The 24514-nt window shown below is 40.5% G+C and overlaps 1 protein-coding gene across 6 annotated transcripts in view; it reads right to left on the bottom strand.

The window, feature by feature from the left end:
* LOC113014322 (receptor-type tyrosine-protein phosphatase U-like) overlaps positions 1-24514 on the bottom strand; it is a 259557-nt gene that overhangs the window by 20616 nt on the left and 214427 nt on the right. For 3 of the 6 annotated variants that reach the window (XM_080296203.1, XM_080296201.1, XM_026155754.2), the window contains 7 exons: positions 22676-22748; positions 20754-20830; positions 18216-18233; positions 15054-15090; positions 4429-4526; positions 527-643; positions 212-366 (listed from right to left, as the gene is read on the bottom strand). In XM_080296203.1, coding sequence (XP_080152329.1) covers positions 212-366; positions 527-643; positions 4429-4526; positions 15054-15090; positions 18216-18233; positions 20754-20830; positions 22676-22748 — 575 coding nt within the window. The remainder of the gene's footprint in view (positions 1-211; positions 367-526; positions 644-4428; positions 4527-15053; positions 15091-18215; positions 18234-20753; positions 20831-22675; positions 22749-24514) is intronic. The other 3 variants (XM_080296202.1, XM_026155759.2, XM_026155756.2) reach the window with 1 other exon arrangement.

The raw sequence follows: 24514 nt of genomic DNA, 5'->3' as shown, positions 1-24514 counted from the left end.
GTGCTCTCCACAACACAAACACAGAACAGAGAAGCTGACAGTTATTTTGAGAAATGCAGAAAAACACAAACTGAAGCTAAAAAAACGCAGTGCTAAGTGCTATCTAAGCGCACTGGAACATGTTGAACATGGCGTATTTATAGGAGGGAGTATTTACAGCCACCATATCTGTTAGGCAATTTGCTTATTATCAGGACAGAAGGGATGTTACCTGCAGTGGACCACCACAGGTCCAGCATCAGGAGGAGTCGAGGCCTTGACCCGGCGCAGGAAAGCCAACAGGCCCGTAGCGTGGTACGGCACGCCGTGCTCAGGCCAAGAGGTGAAGTGGAACTGGCACACTTCGTGTTTGGCAGGGTAACCTCTCTAAAACAAACAATGAGTCAGGTGTAATGTGAAGTGATGATTATAAGAAGTGAAATAGCTGAAATAAAAAAGACATGAGAGCTGAGCTGCTGGGTACAAATGACGCACACCGGCCACGCTCACAGGTTTGATATAAAAATAATGCAAGAGTATGACTCACCCTCTCCATGGCAAAGGTGCGCACAGTGTACTCTGCAAGTGTTTCAGTCTTCAGCAGTGTTATCTTGATGTCACCGTAGAGCTCTGTGTCATCGGGCCAATACTTACAGCACTTCATCTGAACAAAGAAAGTTCAGTTACAGGTTAAATACAGTTAATGTATGGCTGAATTAATATAACCAGGTATTAATTCAGCTCAGCTCAGTTATAATCATGTCACAGTGCTTTATATCATAAGGTAAGGAAGCTACAGTGACAGTGAAAATCTTAATAATCAGACGACGTCCTCTATGAATGAACACTTGGCGAAAGTGGGAAGAAAAACCTCCGTTCTTACAGGAAGAAACCTCCAGCAGAATCAGGAAAGACAGGGGCGGCCATCTGCTGTGACCGATGGGGGCGTTGCCCTCTACATCATCAATGTGATTTTATTTCTTAAAAAAACACTAAATAAATAGCACAATTAGGGCTGGGCCATATTATACCGTTCACGGTAATACCGGTATAATGTTAGGCAACGATAGGAAAATGAAATATCGCGATAGAATGGGAGTAAAACGCGCATGCGCAGTGCCTTTGTTTTCATACGCACATGGCCGATTGTTGAGTGAAACAGATGAACCAGAATTGGTTTGTAAAAATGGTGCAACTTCAGTGATGTGGAACTGGTTTGGTGTTTGTCCGTCAGATACACAACAAAGCACATTTTTTTGCAGAACATGCAAGCGGCCGTTGTTATTGTCGTATTTGTCGGACTAAGATGCTCTTAAATCTGGGAGTAATCTGGGTCCTAAACTCCGTATGTTTCAGGTCAAACAACACTGCAGCATCACTTAGAATTAAAAACTGTCTAAATTCTTTCATCTTTAATAAAACGATCAGCATTGCTGCTTTACCAGGTGTAACTATAAAGTTTAACTTCCAGGCATCCATGAAAACAAAATGTATTACATTTAACGGAGTTAGAAGTTAGCAGGAAGCTAGCGGAAGTTAGCTCGCTAGTTTCGCTAGTTACCTAAGCATGATATTGCATGTTCTGACGGAGAGATTTCTGAAAAAAATCAAACGTACAGCTCTGCTATCACTTCCAACATAAATGAAGACAGGAAACTAAACAGCAGTGACGTTTGTAGGGTTACTGAAATTGGGCTAGCTGGTATATAATGATGTGCTACGTGATCGCTAGCGACACAGCTATGTTAGCATAACATAAACAGTGAAGCTGGAGGACGAACACTAACACTTTTCCACTTATAAAAGTTAACGTGAAGGTTCTTCATGGTTAGAGACAAATGCAATCGCATGGCAGGATGCTGTAAACGGACCAAACTTCAGTCAGGAGAAAAACTGAGATAATCCATCCACAATACGAGGTTAGTCATTAATATACTGCAACAACATGGGAATAGAGCAGCTGCCAGAGAATTCAACATTAATGAATCAATGGTACAGAAGTGGAGGAAGCAAGAAGAATGAGTTTAAAGTTTGATTTATCTGACTGCTTTGTTTCGCTTAATGTGCCTTATAATCCCGTGCACCTTATGGTCCGAAAAATGCGTACTGCACACTGCAGTTTAATGTTGCAAAGCACCTCTTTTTAACTTCAGTGGATATTATACATGGTTATGCTCAGGATATGTCAGCCCATTTCTACTGGAAATGCCTTTTGGTTAAACTTTCAGCAAGGAATTTGCATTTGCACTGTTACATTTTTATAAAGCTTTAATGTACATAAAAACCAGCTTCTTGTTTAAGTGAAAATAAATGGAAGGTTGTCTTTTTGCGCTAGTAATGTTGTGGAGTTGTATTTTGTCTCGCATCAATTATATCGTCGGTTATATCGTTATCGCAAATTTTCAAATATATATCGTGATAAATATTTTTGGCCATATCGCCCTGCTCTAAGCACAATGTATTTTGAATTGTACAAAAGTGCTGGATGTAGAACAAGTTCTTAAAATAAAAATCACATTTATATTTCTTAATTCTTTTAATTGACAGAAGGTTTCATAAAAGAAATTTAAAATTGATTAATTATTTCACAGTTCAGGCTTTTATATTTTTTTGTCCCTGTTAATATGTGACCCTGGCCGACACTTGCTTCGACGTGTGATTGGAAAGTTATTTGAATTTCACAAAAAGAGATGCCGTTCCATGCTTTATGTTTCATTTATGCTTCTGGAAGGGAAACAACTGCTAAACTGTAACTTCTATTCTAAAAGCCTGCTTGAAATGTATTGCAGTTTAAAATGAGTGAGAAGCAATCTGTGGAGAAGATTGTGAGGTGCAGGCCTTTCATTTATTTTCATGATTCAAAGCATTATTTCCAGTAATCTGTCATGCCAACAGTCTATTGAAATGTACACATTACTAAACACAGCTAATTTAACTAACAAAACTTGCTAGCTAATTTAGAATCCAGAGACTGTAAAGTTAAGAAAAAATGAAAACTTAAATACGATCACTAACCTGAGCTGACACAAGATTTTTGTTTACTATGTACTGAAGTAAAACATTACACTAAAGCAATGTCAATCTAAATGTTCGTTTTAACTAAGCATAGTAAGATTTGCTACAGACTCAATCATATTTAGGGTGAAATACATATTAATATAAAATAGTTACACACAAAATATTTAACAACCGCAAACAGTCAATTACTTTACTGGTTAAGATATTTCTTAGGTTTCATTAGAGCAACCCAAGAAACTACTTAGAAAACTACCTAAAAGCTCAGTCACATGAGAGTAAAAATGGGATGGCAACCTCCCTGCAATTAGGGACAAATTGCTGCCCAGAAATTGCATTGATTTTTTTCACATTCAGCAAACAATTGCAAGTAATTTCTGTGACCAAACGGTTGCCCAAAGCCTGAGCATGCGGCACCCTCAACTTCTGGGTAACCACTTTCGATTGCAAGGTGAGTGACAGTGCTACTTGCAGTGCCACTTGGACTGCCTTCTAATTTATAAAATCAGACAAACCAGTCTGAGCCAGTCTCTGCTGATCACTGCAACATTAAAATTGGGGACTCAACTTAACTGGTTGCCAGCTGTTTGTATTCTGGTCGCATTCCTATATAAAGGCAAAGTTGTGGAGCAACTGTCTGCACTTATGCCATTTTGCAGTTGTCCTGCAGCAAGTGTGTCATTCTTTGTGGAAGAGTTTCTGAAGTTCTCTCTCAACTGTATGAGCTTCTGAATGTATACAGTTAATGTGAATTTCTGTGTAGATTGCAACATGTTTGCAACAGATGCCAAATTATTACAGTTCACTGTTGTATTACAACAAACCAAATTGCATGTAATCAGCAATTTGTTCTCATTCAACTGCAAACCGACATGTCCTCATGCACCAAAGCTGCTCTGAAGATGTAGATCATGTGCCCGAGGAACCGTTTCAAAGGCAAAGAGATCACTGCAAACATTTTGCAGTAAGTTTGGTTGTGTTGTGGGCTGTTTTTGCTGGTGTGACTGTAGTATAACAGTTTGTGGTATCCCAACAGTATGCCCTTTTCTGTTCACTACCAATAATGCTTCCCTAACTGAGGTATATTTCTTAGTTATGATATTTTAGGAATTGTACAGTTGCTTTTGTATACATTTTGAGTACAAACTGTAGCTTTCTGCATTCAGCAGATAGGAAGAGTATAAGCGTCTACTGTATTCCAGTACTTCACCATAGGCCTTCATCAAATTCAAAGCTCTGACCTTGGACCACAGCCACCAAAGTAAAAGGTGATCCCTCATGATCAGACAGCTGCTGCCATTTCCTCCCACAAAAACAGAGTGGAGCAGCTCTTCTAATATATAGCCCCTGATAAAGGGAACTTCAGAATCCATCTCTCCATTCATCTTCACAGGCGGCTAAAGAGGTCACAGGACAAAGGCGAGGGAAACCTACCCTGCCCACCTCCACCAGCTTGGTGATCATGACAATGCTGAAGCAGTTCTCCTGCCAAACCATCCGCCAGAAATCGTAGATCATCTCTTGCTTGGGGCCTGTGGAGGAGGAGATACACAACAGAGTTACAAGTGGAAGAGTGGAAACAGGGAGGAAGAGGAAGAGAAGTTACAGAAGGAGAGAGGACGATATGGAAGGAAGAGAGATGATAATAAGTCAGAGAAAATAGCAGCAATAACCATCAATGTACAGGCAGTGTGTAATCCATGCCAGGGAATAGAGTAACAATGTGTCATTCATGAACTATTGCCCGCTCTCTGTTCTAATACTACGGAGAAATGTCATTTCAATACACCCACAAATCCTCCGCCATTGTGCAAATAAGCTTCTGTGTTGCCTTTCCCAGGCACCAGTGGCTGACACAAATCACAGCTTCCAGGAGAAGATGACACTTTCATTGATTTCATTACACTGTTGTGTTAATAATATCACAAGGTCCTCCTTCATACTGACTTCTCTGCCAAACGCACTACATGTATTTCAGCGAACGAAGTATGGATTCATTTCAGCCCACACAGTTTGTCTAACAGAAATATCATCTTCTTTCATGTAACTGCTCTAAATGTCTTTGTATGCAAAAACATCCACATAGTAATTTTTCCTGTGTAAATCTGGGCCCGAGATCACAACTGAACCTCACAGACACTTAACACTTACACCCCCGGAGAGCAGTCATTTCGGGGTAGTACCTTAGACCCCCGCGGAGTCATCATTTTGCGTTTCTACCTTTAAAAGCCGGAGAGCAGTCAAATGCTGGAAGTGGAAGCTAAATTGGCTAGTCATTCATATGTATATTGGGTCGTTACCTAGGAATTCTGGAGGGAGGGGATTGGGGGAGAAATCAACACACATGAGTCTAGGTCCTTTGTTGCTGACATTTATTGATAAAAACAGTAGTTTCATTTCATGTTATTTCCTTTTTCATTTCAAGCAAGGAAGTGGATGTAGTTAGTAAGTAAGATATTTCAGACATTATTCTGACACAGAGGAGGAGATACTGGAATTATAATTAGTATCTATGCATGCATTTGTGATTTTGTTTGACCTTCCCATTGCTCACAATTTGAATTTGTTCACACTGCAGATGAGTGTCTCAGTCCCCAAACAAGCTCTCTTTTTCGGTGGAGAAGCAGTCTCCTCATCCGCAGTGAGTGTGGAGAAATCAACACACATGAGTCTAGGTCCTTTGTTGCTGACATTTATTGATAAAAACAGTAGTTTCATTTCATGTTATTTCCTTTTTCATTTCAAGCAAGGAAGTGGATGTAGTTAGTAAGTAAGATATTTCAGACATTATTCTGACACAGAGGAGGAGATACTGGAATTATAATTAGTATCTATGCATGCATTTGTGATTTTGTTTGACCTTCCCATTGCTTACAGTACAAAAAACCAACCATTTGTACACATATGTACTAATAATAATAAAAAGTGAGTGCAACACTGCAACCCGTCACCCCGTCGTTCAGTGGTCGTTGATCAGTGGTCCATTGTGGCACCATTCAGAGCACTGGTACAATAGTACCAGCAAGATATGGGAAGACATTGCAAATGTACTTGGATTTTAGGTTGCAAGCCACCCAAAACTTGATCCCAAACTTGTCAGGTTTACTTGCAAACACTTGGAGTGTTTCAGTATGCCATCTTAGGGAGAACTCAACACACATGTAGGTCCTTTGTTGCTGACATTTATTGATGAAAATAGAAAAAAAACCAACCGTTTGTACACATGTTTACAAATAATAACAAAAATTGAGTGAGTACATTACAACATTTTCAGCAATCACTCACAATCCTGGCACTGCCACGGTATCTGTCGCCTGCATTTACCACATGTGTACCTGTAGCAGTGAACACATCGCACAGTGGCCTGATTTTTTTTGCATCTGTGTTTGACCTGACACGTGGCCCTTTTTCCAGGGCTCGGTGTGGAGGGTTGTGTCCGAAGCAACTGTTCTTTTCTTTCCTTCTTCGCAGCTACATGAGAGTGAGCCAATTCGGTTGCAAGGGCTACCAGGAAGTCCACCCGTCTTTCCTTCGTCCCGGTGCATTCTTGATACAGCACATGTGCATTCAGTGCTGCCATGTCAATCATGTTATAAAACACGGCAACTGGCCAGCGCCGTGTTCCTTTGCGGACAGTGTACTCCCGAACCATCTGGTCCATCACATCCACGCCACACTTTGTCTTGTTGTAAAGGGTGACAGTGTTTGGCTTCCTTTTGGTAGTGTTTTCGGTCTGAACCACGCTGTGCATGCTGCTAAGAATATATACTGTCTTCTTCCGTGACAGTGAAACACATAAACATAGAACCACAAAAGACCTGCAACATACCTGAGTGGTGAATTCATTGCGATCTGTCTGTCTAGTGGATTGAGGAATTTCCCTGCGAATCTTGTTGACTGTGCCGAGGATGGTGGTTTTCCGTCTAAGAAGTTTTTGCGCAAGTGAAAGCGATGTGAAAAAATTGTCAGTGGTAACATTTCTGCCCTTGTCCAGGAATGGTTCCATCAGCCTCATAACTACATTTTCGGAAAGTCTCTCCCCAGTGGGACGATTGGGGTCCTTGCCAAGATATGGGAAGACATTGCAAATGTACTTGGATTTTAGGTCGCAAGCCACCCAAAACTTGATCCCAAACTTGTCCGGTTTACTGGCAATATACTGCAGGAAACTGCACCGAGTTTTTGATGGGAAAAGCTGTTCATCAACGGTGATATGTAGACCAGGGTTGTAGCACGTGATGCAGTTGGTGACAAATGATCCCCACACACTGGAAATTGCTGCGAACTTATCAGTCTTTGCTCGATCACAGCGGGTGGACTTGTCATCAAAGCGTAGGTGTTGCATGATGTCTTGGAAGCGGTTTCGTGCCATAGTTCCAATTATCTGTGGGTTTCCCAGGTTTGCTGACCAGCAGTCATTTACAGATGGAACCCTGTAAACCCCCCGCAAGATGACAATAGCAATAAATGCCATTAGTTCAGGGAGGTCCATGAACCAACAAACATGCTCCGTTTGCTGTGCATGTTGAATAGTCCATTCTTGAATGCTACGAAGCATGTCAAGAGTGATGAAACACAGGAAGCTCTGAAGGCGACTCAAGATACTTCTCCTGGCCTTAGCCGTTGGCTCTCCATCTGCAGCGTACGGTTCTATAGGGGTGAAAGGGAGACGGGTCCCCACATGTTCTTCACGCCACACTGTGCCATCTTTCGCTGTCTCAGTCCCCAAACAAGCTCTCTTTTTCGGTGGAGAAGCAGTCTCCTCATCTGCAGTGTGAACAAATTCAAATTGTGAGCAATGGGAAGGTCAAACAAAATCACAAATGCATGCATAGATACTAATTATAATTCCAGTATCTCCTCCTCTGTGTCAGAATAATGTCTGAAATATCTTACTTACTAACTACATCCACTTCCTTGCTTGAAATGAAAAAGGAAATAACATGAAATGAAACTACTGTTTTTATCAATAAATGTCAGCAACAAAGGACCTAGACTCATGTGTGTTGATTTCTCCACACTCACTGCGGATGAGGAGACTGCTTCTCCACCGAAAAAGAGAGCTTGTTTGGGGACTGAGACACTCATCTGCAGTGTGAACAAATTCAAATTGTGAGCAATGGGAAGGTCAAACAAAATCACAAATGCATGCATAGATACTAATTATAATTCCAGTATCTCCTCCTCTGTGTCAGAATAATGTCTGAAATATCTTACTTACTAACTACATCCACTTCCTTGCTTGAAATGAAAAAGGAAATAACATGAAATGAAACTACTGTTTTTATCAATAAATGTCAGCAACAAAGGACCTAGACTCATGTGTGTTGATTTCTCCACACTCACTGCGGATGAGGAGACTGCTTCTCCACCGAAAAAGAGAGCTTGTTTGGGGACTGAGACACTCATCTGCAGTGTGAACAAATTCAAATTGTGAGCAATGGGAAGGTCAAACAAAATCACAAATGCATGCATAGATACTAATTATAATTCCAGTATCTCCTCCTCTGTGTCAGAATAATGTCTGAAATATCTTACTTACTAACTACATCCACTTCCTTGCTTGAAATGAAAAAGGAAATAACATGAAATGAAACTACTGTTTTTATCAATAAATGTCAGCAACAAAGGACCTAGACTCATGTGTGTTGATTTCTCCACACTCACTGCGGATGAGGAGACTGCTTCTCCACCGAAAAAGAGAGCTTGTTTGGGGACTGAGACACTCATCTGCAGTGTGAACAAATTCAAATTGTGAGCAATGGGAAGGTCAAACAAAATCACAAATGCATGCATAGATACTAATTATAATTCCAGTATCTCCTCCTCTGTGTCAGAATAATGTCTGAAATATCTTACTTACTAACTACATCCACTTCCTTGCTTGAAATGAAAAAGGAAATAACATGAAATGAAACTACTGTTTTTATCAATAAATGTCAGCAACAAAGGACCTAGACTCATGTGTGTTGATTTCTCCCCCAATCCCCTCCCTCCAGAATTCCTAGGTAACGACCCAATATACATATGAATGACTAGCCAATTTAGCTTCCACTTCCAGCATTTGACTGCTCTCCGGCTTTTAAAGGTAGAAACGCAAAATGATGACTCCGCGGGGGTCTCAGGTAGAAGCCTTCTTGACTTGACTGCTCTCCGGCTTTTAAAGGTAGAACGGTAGAAGCTGGGAATTCCAGTGTTAAATCATCAGGCTGATGATATTTGACATTTTCTGTACGAAATGAAGAGTCACTACTACTAAGCTATGACTGCATAATCAGATTCTTACACATCTTAGTCCTCTTTGCATGGAGCTTCACTGCTGTCCAGAAAATGTTACAAAACATGAGTGGGCCACACTTTGGCAGCGGTTAACAAAAAAACCACAAACTACACACTGCTTGAAATTCTCTTTAAAGCAGCAAATACATTTTTTTTTAAAAAAAGCTACTGGAAATACCCTTAAAATGCAATTATTTCCTTGATAAAGTTGTCATGATCCTGGGCCATGTTGGCCCAGCATTCTTAGTTTCATGTATATTTGTATTTTGTTCCTTATTTGACTTCCCCTTGTGACTTTTACCCCCTGTGTGCCCCTCTGTGTATCTGTGAGCCCTCGTTTCCCCCGTGTTTTATTCCATGTTTTCCCCCAGCCCGTTATGTCTGTGCTCTCCCCGTGCTCCCTCTCTCCTCCTGTCTGCGCCTCTGTGTACTTCCTGTTTTACTTTGACAGTCTCCCGTCAGTATGCGTCATGTTGTGTTGCTCCTGCCCTGTCTCGTTACGATTATCTGTGTCAGCTGTATACATATTATTAAGCTGTAATATGTGTACATACATATTAAGTACATATTATTCAAATCTTGAGATATATGTAGGAAAGAACAAGCACACACGAGGTGAAAAAAAATCCTCTCAAAGCTGGGACTAACACAAAAACTTCCACTGAGGCACATATGATAATGGACTTCAAGATTGTGTGTGATGCTCTTAACTTTGTACTACCCACTTTCTGCCGTGGCCAAACAAATTTCCCACGTGTGGGACTAACAAAGGTTTATCTTATATTATTTTATCTTCTCTAATATCTTATCTTATCTGACCTTCCAGTCTGTCCGTGCAAACTCACTGGCCACAGTTCACCAGTGTTTGTCTCAGCAGATTCACAGATTTACTGGGAAATAGAAATATAGATGCACTGTACGTGCGGGTGGTCAGAAATTAACTTTCTGTAATGTTCATATTGATTAAGCCTCCAAATCCTTTTAATAAACTCCTGCAAACGAATTCAAATATTCCCCTTTGACTGTGATCTCCAAACGTAGATATGTCAGGTAGTTTCATGTCCTGACACTGAGATTAAAAAGAGCAGCCTGACTGTTTAAAGTCAACTGTGTGAGAAACAACAGTGTGTGATGTGAAAAAAACATTGATCACTTAATCGCTTGCTTAGAATGCAATGTTCTGGTTGGAAGCCTTGGGTCCTGGTATTCCTGCAAGCATAATTCCATACAACCCTCCCACCTGAGCTCCACCCCCTGGATCAATGACTTGTCGGCAGCAGAACCCTCCCAGCAGAGCAATGTGCCCCTCACATAGTGGAGAAACTGCTGAGGTAGAGTTCAAGGAACACAGTGAAGTTTTTTCCACAAACTTCAAGAAGTCCAGTGACCCTTAAAGTTTATATCTGAAAGAGCTGAAACAATGAATGCTTGTACACACTGGCTACCAAAAAGGCACTTCAAAAGTCTGTCCTGCCAAAGGAAGAGAGAGGGCAGAGAGCTTCAGGTGTTTTTCTTTTTTTTTTAATAACTCTAATTTGTGTAAAAATTAAATGAGAAAGGCAATACAGGGTTTCTGAGGCTTTGTGTTTCAACAGATAAATAAATAGAAAGAGATATAAAGCAGTTCTTGTTTTCACAGCTTTTATTTGCACAGTTGTGGAATCAAAAAGCATGCCTTTGACTACATGCCCCAGGGCAAACATGCAAAGACAACAGGAGGAGGAACAGCGTTACTTGCCTGTTAAAATCAGAGCATGACAAGAGCTCTGGCTTTCGTAACAGCCGTGTACTGGTCTGTATTGATTCCAGTCAACCCAAGGTGAGTCAGCTCCAGCCTGAGTACGTTTTAAAGTGCGCACGTGGGCAGCTACTTTAACCACTGTTTTTCCTCCTCCTTACAGGTTATTCATGGCTCGCCCCCCTGTTAGCGATTGCTGCAGTCTTATTTTATGTGTATTAGATATGCGAGATGATAATTTTTCAGCAGTAGGAGAAGCACACTAATACATCACCAGAGGGAGGGGACAGTCAGGCGAGAGATGGATCATGTTTGATCCCAGCAGCTGGGTAAATCTGTATGCACGGCATAACTTACTGCCACTGTGGACCGGAGTTTGTGGAGTACACTTAGCATTTCTCCTCCCTGTCTGCCTCTCCTATCACCCGTCTCCTCCCGCTCCCCTGGACATAATAGTGAGCTAGCCCAAAGCACCTGCTGCAAGAGCTCAGCTGTCTTACGACTCATCTAAGATACAACAAATCAAACCCAACACATCGCCACAGCTGACCACCCGGGGCTCACGGCACACGTATGCACAGCATGATGCTAGGAGTGTGCAGAGTGTGAGGGGCAAATTGCAGCTTTAATGATGAGTCACTGTACGTACACTCTACAGCAGCGGTCCCCAACCTTTTTTTGCGCCACGGACCGGTTTATGCCCGGCAATATTTTCACGGACCGGCCTTTAAGGTGTCGCGGATAAATACAACAAAATAAAACTAGTACCGAAAAGACCCAGGAAAACCGAGTAAACGATAAAAACGATAACAAAATAACGCTGAAAACTGATAAAACCCCTGAAAACTATACATTTCACACCTGAGCCTCAACTCTCGCGGCCCGGTACCAAACGACTCACGGACCGGTCCGAGGCCCGGGGGTTGGGGACCGCTGCTCTGCAGTACATGAGTCTCACAGCTAAAGTAATGCTGTTACCTCCTCAACTATAACTTATTTCCATAGTGTTATTTATAATTTCAGCTAGTTTTACATTTTACATATTAATGAATTGATTATGATTGTGTATGTACTACCTGGGCCCAAGTCCTCAGTTTAGGTTGATGGCATTTTTTTAGTAGAAAAAGGCTTAAACATGAATTGAGCTGCGGTTTGGGGAAGGCCTCGGAGGGGACTGGCGGCAGTTCCCTATGTACTAATGAGAAGTGAATGAATTGATAAAGGGGAGGAAGGGTAGGGCCCAAAAACAAGAGCGAACAGCTTGTAGAATAAGGGGGGTAAGGGGGGGTGTCATATATAGATAAGAACCGGAAGGGGCGTGTTTGGAGGCGTGGTCCTGCTCCTGAAATTCAGATAGATTCAGATCTCCAAAAAATCAAACATATGGTAACTTAGGAACCCAAACTCATGAATATATTAGACTGCAATTGAAAACGGAGATAAAATAGACTTTCAGCAAACAGCAAATAAAGCAGCAACCTTCTGATCATTAAAGAGCAAATGTGTTTCAGAACTGAGTCCCCACTGAGTGATGCTGAAAGTGTCCAGGAAACAAAACTTTAAGACCTGCTTAAAAAAAAAAGTGTTGATGTCTATCGCTAATTTCTTTCTTCATGCCTTCATCACAACTCTATAGGAGAAGAGAAAAACAATAAGAAATTGTATTTTTATATAACAACCATTTAAATTGAATTATTGCTTGAAGTTATGCATGATTAAACTTAGTTCCACTAAGTTAATAGTGACACAGGCAATTATAGCAGCTAGTTTTCATTAAACTTATATTTAATATATTCAAAAAGTAATTTTCTCAACAAAAATATGTCTCGCTTTGTGCTGTAAGTTGCATTTAACAACTTACAATGTAAAGCGCTGATAAAGTCTGAGGTAAAGATAAAGTCTAAGGTTGTCAGACCTAAGGCTGGATATCAGAGAATAATCAGTTATTTTCCATTTTAAATTAATTAATTGAATTTGAGCATCAACTACAGAGTTTGGAGCTATTTTTTTATTTCTCCATCAATGACAACAGAAAAAAAAAGAATTTTAAAAGTGCATCATATTTGTGCGAGACTGGAAAGTCAAATTAACTCATGTTAGGTTAGAGCAGGGAAACAAATAAGAGCTGATCATAGTTTAATGGATTCAATTGAGCTTAATAATGTTTTTGAAAAAATGGCTCGATTATTCTTTTTACTGCTTTTTTCCACAATATAGAACAGTTATGTGTTAAACCAGTGTTGCAAAGATGCTCCGACAAACTAGTTTTATCTGTTGTGGCTCACTACTTGCAGAGCTGCAGTGTAAGTCAAGTCAAGGTGAAGACACAGAAACAGTTACAGGTAAGAGTGAGAGTCCTGATCTGTGTATGAGGCAGAGGGCGACACAACCTTATCTATGCGGGACAGAGTTTTGATAATATCCTGTACCAAAGTACATTTAATTCAATTTCAATTCAGTTTTATTTGTACAGTCCCAAATCACAACAACAGTTGCCTCATTACATCACTACTCTCTATTCTCTGGATCAACAGGAGTTGGTGGAAAATGTCCTTTTGTTAACATGTCAGGATTGTAACAGTCCTGACAGAACCATCCTTCTACTGAACAGAAAACTCAGAGCAGAAAATATTTCCGAGTCCAAAATCGCTCCCAAAATGCTACGTAAAGACAGCTGTGTATTTACTGCCTTATAGACATTTATAACACTATAGGAGTGCCCAATTTTAGGGTACATTTATCAGGATTATTAATATTATTCTATAGTGTCTTCAAAAATTCTACATTGGAACAAAAAGTTCTTTCTAAGAATAATACAACATGTAGCTCCACATTTTTCAGCAGTCACGACAAATCTCATTTTCTGGTCAACATTCAGTGAAATGTGAACTGTCCCGTATTCAGCACAGGGAGTGGTAAATGTGTGACTTTGGAGATGCTGTACATTTGACTTGGTTTAAAAAAGGAAAGCCCACTGAACTGGCTATGATTATATTTGGCAATTCCTGGGATTTTGTTGTGACATGATGCCCCTGTGAGGGGAATTGCAGTGAAAAACTCTGCATATTTGCATCTGTAAAGTGAAAGTGTTAAAGTAAAGGTGCTTATTGGTCTGCCCAGCTGTTTTAATAAACTCATAGTTGTTTTAAAAGATTTATTTTGGGGCATTTAGCTTTGATTTTACAGCAGGACAGTAGAGCAGACTTGAACGGAGGGAGAGTGGGTGAATGGACACACAGGAAATGAGCACGGAGCATTCATTTCCAAAATAAAGGAACTCCTCTGTCTCATTCTTCAATTCATTCTCATTTTGTGAACTGATTTTCAACCACATCTTAACCCAAAGTAAATTTTTACTTCTACTTGAAAGTCACACTGGCACCTCTTCCACCTCCCGCCTGCGCCCGTGTGTGCACGAAGAGCAAAACGTTAAAGAAAGAGAAGGAGAGAAATTTTCAGAGGTTACTTTTGAGAAGCGGCAGAACTGAGAGCAAAGTGAAAGATGGGAAGAAATCAGAGGGGGATTACAGAGTGAAAAACACATTCAGTGAATAAACAGGATCAGAGTCGGCAGAGAACAGAGAAAACGTCTTGCTCTCTCGCTCAGTGCATGTCTCTCTTTCATTCTGTCTCGCTCTGAGTGAGGGTGTGCCTGAGTGTGCCGCTTGGGAAATGCAGCCTATATAGTGAATCAAAACTACATCAGAGAGATGTTGTGCCACACATGCAGATGGCAGGGAGGAGAGAGACGGAAGCAGAACTTCAGACACAGCGACACTCAGCAGTTTACAGTGTCGGCTGACTGACGGGTACAGTCGGCTGCTCCGAGAGCGTTTCTCACAGATGGAGGAAAAGGCTTGTTTGTGGTGGAAATCCAGATGTGAACGTGATGCAACACGGGCTCCTTGTTGTTTACACATTATTAATTCAGCTAACTCATTTTCATATTGTCAGCTGGGCTGCTGTTGTGCAAAGTGCGCTGCAAACAATCTGAAATACCAGCGGTGACACACTGCTGCTGGGTTTCGTGCCGTACACTCACCTTGAGTGGCAATGAAGTGGTTTGATCGCTGGTAGCCCTGTGGGACAGAGAGTGGAGATAAGAAAAAACGAAATCAGACAGAGGGTTAATAATTACAGGGATACATGATAACGTGAACTCTGGGACCAGCTCGGGCCTTGGTGGGACGCGGTATGCTCCACCTTTGACTGAAGATCTTTCTGAGAACTAATCTGTATGTGTGTGTTTGACCAGCCAAAGATTCTTTGGACTGTTTTTGGGCCCTAGCTCTGGGTGAAGAATCTCACTTGAATTATAATGCAGGAAGAAATGGCATTAATTCAAGTTTCTCTCTGCCTGTCTCCGAGCCAGGTCATTCATTCCAGAGCAAGGGAGCTGCATTTCAAAGGTAGCCTAGTGTGTGCTGCTTTGCATGCAGCCTGGGCTGCTGATCAAAGGTAGATTGACAAGTGAGCGATCTTCAGCTCTGGGAGTAATTCTACCTGAGTGACACTGACTGATCTGGCTGTCTCCTTTCTGCTCTGCTTGGCATTAGTGCAGTTATGATACAGTGTGCACGGCCTGGAAGGCTATTAGTGGCGTTCTGGCCCTCCACCAGGCAAAGACCTGTGTGCTGAATGCAAAGTAGTCGAGCATGATAGATCCCCAGAATTAAGATTAGTGCGCTCTCTCATGAATCGCAGGTAAAGTGATTGCAGCCGCTGTATTCAGTAAACATTTGTAAAAATACTGTACAGACACACACAGAGCGCAGTCCCTGTAGCCCCTCGAGCTCATATACATGTATGCACTACTGAGCAAGCAGGAACACAAATTACATTCCATAACTGTCATGCTGGAGAGCAATGCCGAGATGGATGGTCATCGCTACGAAAGACTGCAGCGAACCCATTCCCATGAGCCTCTGTTGCCGAGTTTCCCCTGAGCTGACCGGTTTCCTGTCTGTCACCTTGGCAACCACAGTTTCCAACAGCAGGCAAGCAGAAAAACACGAAGCGATGTGAATTCACAATGGATTGAAAAGAAAAAGTAAAGACATGCAGACGTGGAACGCGTATCAATTCCATCACAATAAGACGAAAAAACGATTCTCAGTTTGTTTTGCTTTGACAAATTTGGCTCGTTCCAACTACAACCTGTGACAAGGAAAACCAGGCCTCCGTGAAATGAACTCATATTCATCATGCATCTCAGAACTGCATATCAGAATCCCGTAGGAACTTTAATCATCCTCGCTGATAGCAGTCAAGGACGTCAGAGACATTTTTGTGTCCTCCTTGCAAAACAGTGAGAATAAGCAATTCAGCCGAGAACCACGGCCTGCATTTGTAAAGCAGTTGCATGAGAAACAAAATAACAGCGGGTGTACGACGAGCTACTTAATCATAAAAAAAAGGCTAAGTATATATTTTAGCAAATCTTACTCATATTATATTCAATACTTTGCTATTGTATTTTAGATTCTAGGGGACACAAATTATTCCTGTTTGAAAGAAAACCAGAAAGAAACATCCTGTGGAGTTCTTTGTGTAAATGGAACAATTACAGTACATCCCACTCAAAAGCTGCTACAAGATGTTTGCACCAATCTTATTATTATCTTAAAAAAAGAAACAGCTCCTAATATGTACACTCCCGTTAAAATCATTTTCCTCATGCTGGTATTGGTAAATAGAAAGCCTTTCCTAGAAAAGCTATTTCTTTTTACTGGAATCATGTAGGCAGCAGCAAAATGTGAATCGCTTTGTTGGAAGTCATCTCCTACTGTTGCATGTGTGTCCTGCTCTCAGTAGTACTTCGAACAGCAAAACAGCATCTGCCCATCAATTCATGCAGAGCTTTCATACATGGTTGAAAATTTGGACAGAACTGCCCTTATTAACTGCAGACTATCATAACATTGATGATATATATATATATATATATATATATATATATATATATATATATATATATATGATGACTGAATTTCGGGGTGAGGAGTCTAAAATTGGATCAAACTATAATGTTGCCCATCTGTTCTATCTGTCCTGACTCCACTGAAGTATCTTCTCCACTGCAATAAATTCTCTAAATAAATACTTTAAAAAGCAGTTCTCTGCTGCTTTCAGGTAAAAACTGCCTGCAAAAAGTTCTCGTCACCACTTCAGCGAACTCATTGTTCTGTCAGCGTTTAATTTGACAGACGTGTCATTTAGCGTTTTGATTTCTGAAGACGTGCAGCTTCAGATGCTTTTGTAGCTATACTTCAGGTATAGTTCAGGAAGTAAACTGTTTGCTTATTGCCATGAAATAGATTTGACATTTAGCTAATATGGATGATTTAAGACTACTTGACACAACACACACAACTGTCAAATAACATTTTCACATCTTTAATTACAATATTCATCTTTTTTCTTCTCCTGTGTGATTAATTAACCCAAAGATGACCTGCTGTGATATGAAACAAGGTCGCAGCAGTCAGATATCGTAAATTAACAAAAGTCTGAGATTTTATATAGAAACGGGTCAGAGCCCAGAGCCAGACAGCCCGCGAGGCTGCGACAGCAGAGATGCATCAAGCTCAGCTGTTTCATCAACATGTGTATATCTATGACAGGCAGTTAGAAAGCTTGTTATTTTGGTGTGCTTTTGTGGCTTACTACCAGGTTAGCTTTTAGTCGAGCCGACGATGACATGTATTTTGTGAAGATAATTGTGTTTTTTTGTTTTCTAGTGTGATCTTGCACCTACTATCTTACGCTGAGATGCCTGATAAATATGGGCTCTCATACCACTGGAAAAGCAGGGTTTTCTTTACTTTTCACTGTCACTGTATATATTTACAATGCCTCCTGTCATACTGTGTGTGTATAAACATGAGCTTTGACCTCGTCTTTTTTCCTCTGTAGTATTCTATCAGCCATTTTATACAAAAAAACTGAGACTGATGTTAAGCAAAAACTCCAGGTGAGCATTTGACTATGGATGAGACTGCTACGGTCAGTTTGGGAGAAAAAAGTTAAAACTCAGAGGAACAGTGAGGGCTAAAAGTGGAAAGGCTCAGCAGCTCAGAGAGGAAAAGCAAAGGAGGATCTGCCAGAAAAGAAGAAGAAAAGCCGTGGAGGGCTGGCAGGGAGAGCCAGAGGAGGCGGCATGAAAAGAAGAAGATGGAAAGCAGAAGAGAAGCAAGATACTTACTTCCCTGTTTATCCGAATCTAAGAGATGCCAAAAGGTTGAAAACAAGGGAGGGTGGGGAACAGAGAGAGATATAGAAGGAAAGTAGGGGAGGAAATAAGAGCTAGTTAATGTGATTAAAGACCAGAAGAAAAGGGTTATGAAATGGTTAGAAAGCAGTTTGCACTGGAAACCTGTGGAGAGAATAATGTCCAGAAATCTTTCATTTCCATGTTTTTGCGATAAAGGCCAACTCTTGTTATATAGCAACCGCAGTCCTTTAGTCATTTGTCTTGCAGGAAGAGAATGGGAAGTTCAATCATATGTCTTTACTTAGATTGTTAAAGACGGGCAAAAAAGATAAAAGAGTGCAGCAGCAGGTCATCATCCGAGAGCAGTAAAAACCCAGCATTATCCATGCTCTTAATAACATCAATGACACTTTAATAGGTTCTGCAGAGAAGGAGGGAACATGGTGCCTTAGGAACTACACAATGTTACTCAATACATGCTATGAATTGTTCATAAAATTGCAGTGAATTTAGAGATTCCATAGAAGTTATGTCCAGTCTGGATAAATTCTTATTTAAAATTTGTGTGAGAAAACAAATGAAGAGGGTGGAGTGGTATATATACCATAACCACAGTTTTGCCTTAAATTAATAAAATTGTGTTGACTTTTTGACAGTCTAACGTAACAAAGATACCAGGTTTTTTAAGGCAGAAAATAGTTTCTGTGTTAATTTTATGGTGAACTAAGCTGAGATCTGGGAACACAGAGACACTGCAAAAAAAGTTTGAGCAACAAAACTAGTCTGAAAGTCACAGTTTATAATAAAACTAAGCATTTGGCCAAAATAATCTTTACAGGTTAAAAATATCATTTTGATTAAAGGGCTTGTGCATACTGGTGGATTAACCATTGCAGAAATATTAAATAATAGTAATTACCAATATTATTAATTTTGGGCAACTGTTCCATAAACCGTACATTGGATGGTGGTTTTAATACATTTGCTAAACACTGCATGTACTGTGTTACTATTTGCAGCTTTATTGCAAATCGAGAAAGCCAAAAACTAAATTACATTCTAAATGCAGCTGAAAGTTGAATAAACTAAGCTGATGAAACTGGAATTGTTCTTTAATGGTGCTTTGAGTACCATGCAAAATAATCTTGGTCAGATTGCCTTCCCCAGGTGACACACAATGACAAGCGAGACAATGATAAATATGGTATATTGAGCTTTTTGCTAAACCAGAATTTTATCTCGAGCTTTTTGATTGGTTTGCTCAGTCATTCTCAAACTTCCATTTAATCGAAAGCGACCAACTGTAACTGGCATCACTTCCCGAGTGCCTAACAGAATATCAAAGTCCGCTGAAATTTAATTGCATCTTTTGGAGTTACATCTGTCAGCCTAGATGGCAAAAACAAGGTTCATCTAAAGATTTTACAAAATAATGTCATGTCTTGCTACCCCTGCAAAATGAAAGACATGCAAATGTGCACGTGAATGAGTGAGAAGACTACTAAACTTTTCAGTTTAACCTTTAAAAAAAGCAATGTTCCATTATTCCAGCCTTGGCCTCCTCCATGAATCATTTGGAATCATTTCACTGCAGTATTTTGAGCCAAGGGTCTTGGCATGACATGCAAGTGGTGCTGTAGCCTGCACAGTTAATGGCACAAAGGTCCTTGGAGCACTCGTTCTAATGGAGCCATCATGGAGCACTAAAGGGGATGAAGTGGCCACACACAGTTCTACCCGATGGGACTCGCGTATGCTGAGTCAGGCGACCACAACCACAAATCTGCCCCTTACGTTTTCTTTTGTTCACAAAACAATTGCTAAAACAAAGGGTGCGACAGAGCAATCAGCCTATTATACGGGCTCATATTAAACCTGAGATTAATACTTCAGCAGACTACATGAAGGGAAGACTGTGGAGAGCTTTTTCAGAGTCCCCTTGAAGTGACCCTTCTATTTATGAGTGAGCGGCAGAGCTCACAGCCTGACCTGCGCTGAAGGAAAAGTCCTTCAGACACTGTTGCTCCATCTAATGCAAAGCTGCAGAGATTGCATCTCAAGGGAGAGCAAACTGCTGCTGGGACTGGAGAGGCTCCCTGAGACACTCATTCGAGCTGAACTGTAGGTGAGATCACAAAATCTGAAAGTATATGAAAGGATCAACTGAGTTATATTGGGTCCAATTTCAATGCTCAATATTGCCTTACAAAAGCACTTGGGCAAGGCCTGCTGCTCAGAGCTTATAGGCTCTTGCTGGAACTTTAGAGATATAGCGATAAAATCTCATTTCAAAGCCTACATGTACTAACACACATAGATATTATGGTACGCTGTAGATGTAGTCATTAAATGATAGTTCGGATTTAGCTGACAGCATGGGGAGGTGACTGCTGGTCAAGCGCCAGGTTAACAAAAACAATAAAAGACAACTAATATGAGCTCTTAAGGCAGAGCTGTATGATCAGCAAGGCCAGAGATGTGGGAGTATGAGGTGACGCAGAAGGAAAAATAAAAGTAAAGGTAACTTACGTCTATGTAGTTGGCATTGACATAATCGGAGCTGGGATCTGCAAGGAGGGAGTGGAGCTTGACTCGATGACGGTCATCTACAACGCATAAAACATCACTTATCAGTATGTAGAGGTATTTGCATCCAGTATATATATAAGTATTTTAGTGTTTGATTATTATCTCAGTCTGTCCATTTCCAAAATACTAGAGTACTGATTCTCCACCTGAAGGAAGGGAGGGTGTTTATTGGTTCGTCTGACTGTCTGTTTGCATGTTTGCTAGCAGCCTAACATCCAGAGTTTTTGTCATTTCCAAAGTTAGTGTGATGGTAGAAACCAAATTCAAGTCAAAGGTCGAGATCACACCAAATGTGAAAATCAGTAAAAACTTTATATTACCCACATTTTTTTATGGATCACCTTCAAACTTCAGAGCAATATACCAGGCCTTGGGAGGCATGAGTCTGTAGGCTGGGTAAGCATTTGACCTTGACCTTCATTGTTAGCACTCAAGGTCAAAGGTGACCTTCAAAAAAAAAATGTCAAGAAACTATATCTGGTAATATACCATATCAAAGGGCACGGAGAGAGCTGTAGAACAAACTTATTTTCAGTATGATCCCCTATGAGCCAGTAACACCATAGCAAGCTGACGTCATCATGTTCTAAATTTGAGCATTCCTTGCTTGTTATTCATAGTACATTCATCCTTTTTGAACAATGATTTATACAATTAATAAACTGTCGGGGTTCAGATTTACCTTTGCTGGGTCAAACAAGCCACTGGTGTTGGGTATCGGTTAGCTAATAATAAAGGTATTAATAACTTTATTTCTATAGCATTTTTAAAACACACAGTTACAGTTAAGCGAGCATATTCTTACATCCAAACACATGGCCTAATTCATTCCTGCCTACACACCTGTACACACATATTAGAAGAACAAAAGACCAACAAATAATGCGTGAAAGATTAAGAGAAGCCAAACTATAGATATAGGGCGTCAGCAGTCAACAGCCAACCGAGCCTGAGTCGAAGAGAAGCTGGAGAGGCCGCCTACAATTATAAGCTCTCAGTAGCTCAGCTATATATATGCAGGACTCTGGCCATGTAGGGCACAGACATTTGGACAAATATTAAACAGTTAAAGATTAATAACTGATTCAACAACAGTGGTAATTACTGTTTTAGGACCGATTGATGATCAAATGCTCTGCATATATTTTTCTGGACTACTTTCCCATTCCCCATGATTACATTTGCATTGCCTGGTAATATATTTTGACTCATCTGCCATAGTGAGATAGAGATGCTGCTGCTGTGCTCACAGTGAGTCGCTGTGTACTCTTTCTTTCACAAAGAGGAACAATATGCAGTATGCCTCCTTTACCTGAACTATTGTTTTAACAGAACTAAACTCTACCACTAAAGCAATGGTTTACCTGGATCAGGCGGATTCTGAAAACGATTGAAAAATAACAGAGAAGGATTAGGAGGAAAAGCAAAAGCAGTCGTGACTCCTGCAGATTGCAGTTTCCTCCATTGAAAAGCTTTATGACACAAAAGTAATTTCTGACACTTTTGTATAAGGGCTCTGAAAAATACAATAAGTAAGGCATTTAGTATTCCTCCTATAGAGGCAAACATTTCAAAAACATCATTAAACACACGGTTAAACAATCAATTTTAATTAATCATACCTTAATCACATATTTAACAAGAATCAACAGCCATTCCATTGGGAGTAAAAGCAATTACTGGGCACCTCTGGCTCACAGGATACAGGCAGTGGCATTGTAAAATGGTGATTTACTTTACAGTGTGCATATAAAAAGAAATGGTAAGGTATGCTGTAACTTACAGTAAGGAAAAAAAGTGGAACACACCCAAGCCACGGCGCAAACACAACTCAACACATGGCTCAGTACACAAATACTCACGGCTTAGCAGGCTATCGTGCCTCCCTTTGGTCTTGTCCTTCTTTTTTGTGACATCCCAGCCGTCGAAAAAACTCTGCAGATTAAAGAGAACCAAAAAGTTTTCAGAAACAGAAACAACAGGCAGGGACGATGCGTCTTTTGTGCTTCTTGACACTCAGAATGGGAACAACTTTGCTAATGCACTCCAAAGTGTTACCCTAAGGTCGTCTTAGTAGCTTCAGTGTTATAGCATCTTGCCAAGTCATCAAGAGACATCTGCCACAACATAGCGGGGAGCGACTGAGGCTGAGAGACGACATGCAGACGGCGCTGAGAGATGGCTGCGGCCTTGGAAAGGAGAAGGTGGCCCTCTGCAGTCATTCTCATTCTGAACACAGTGTGGGACTCGCTGCTTGCAGAAGCGGTTGCTATATAATACCTCGGTGTTAAACTGCCAAACTTGTGACAGCTGTTTATGACACCCATCGACTAAATCTGTTGGTGCAGTGAGATGAGTCATTGAATCTGAATCAATACTATAAGCGAGCAAGATGAAAAAAAATTAAAATAAATAAAGCATGGGCCTGACATGAGTGGTGTCGTATTCTTTTGCAGTTTAAAAACCAGCCTGATCTCTCTGCTGTATCGGTGGGCACATCCAGGCTCTCATACTGAGGCACGCTGTCGCTCGTCTACAGCAGACCAATCTCTCCCGGGCAACGGGTGTTGAATTGGTACCACCTGACATCCGAGGCGAGCAGGAGAAGGAAAGATAATCGGAGGATTATATCAGTCACTGACATCAGCGCTGGTAATGCCTGATTTAATCCTGCTTAACAAACCTGTATTTGTCCAAAACTCCTTGTCGATTTTGGAAACAACATTCTGTTGACCTTCGTGGAGATTTATTCATTTCTGAAAGTATTCGTTTGGGACATTAAGGATTCTGGACTAAAGAAAAAAAAAGATAATGCTCGGAAATGCCATTATATCAGTTTTCACTGACTCTGCCAGCGCAACAAGCGCAAATGACTCTAATCTTCCATGTAATTTTCAATAAAATATATATTTTGAAAAACTGCAAAAAGACATTAAAGGACAGACTTGGGATTAAACCTCCTGTTACTAACCCATAATCTCATGGCACTGTATGGCAACTACGTGGGAAATGGGAGCCTTTCTTCCTTGAAAGTAGTTTCCCCTGACTATATGAGTTCTGGAAATAAACTGAAAAGTTCCTTCAAAATGGAAACATTTTGGGTTTCCACGTTAAAAACCAATAAACCTCCAACAGTGAAAGACAAGTGAGACATCCTGCTGCAGTATTTCTTTCATCTTCTGATTCTCATATGAGTTTACTTTATCTCCAGTAGTTAGAAGTTCCTGTCAAAACTTTTGGCAATATTTAATGTACATTTATTTGGGTATATATGATGACAGGAAAGTGAAGGGTGAGAGTGGGTGGATGACTTGATGTAAATGATGAACTCAAACCCAGGCCTCTGCAAACAGCCTTTAGCACCGAGCGTACCATATGACACACAAGTACACAAGATTAATCCATACTTGTTGTTTAAGATTGAACAACTAAGTATGATTGTGTCATTTTAGATTAATCATGAATAGTTTTTAAATATTAGATGGGGGATAAAACAATGACCTGTCAAACAGAATTATTCTCACTGTATCTTTAGTTTTTTTCTTTTTTTTACTTATCTGTACGTAGGACACACACTCTTTGTTCCACCTATGGAGTTATTCTATTTATTTATTTACCTGTAATCCTGACACTTTGAATTTCCTTGAAATGGAACTACAGCCGTGAAAGTTTTCACAGGACTTTCTGCAGTCTAAACAACT

The sequence above is a fragment of the Astatotilapia calliptera genome, chromosome 22 (genome assembly GCF_964374335.1).
Source record: "Astatotilapia calliptera chromosome 22, fAstCal68.1, whole genome shotgun sequence".
NCBI lineage: Eukaryota > Metazoa > Chordata > Actinopteri > Cichliformes > Cichlidae > Astatotilapia > Astatotilapia calliptera.
This window is presented reverse-complemented; position numbering and strand designations above follow the sequence as displayed.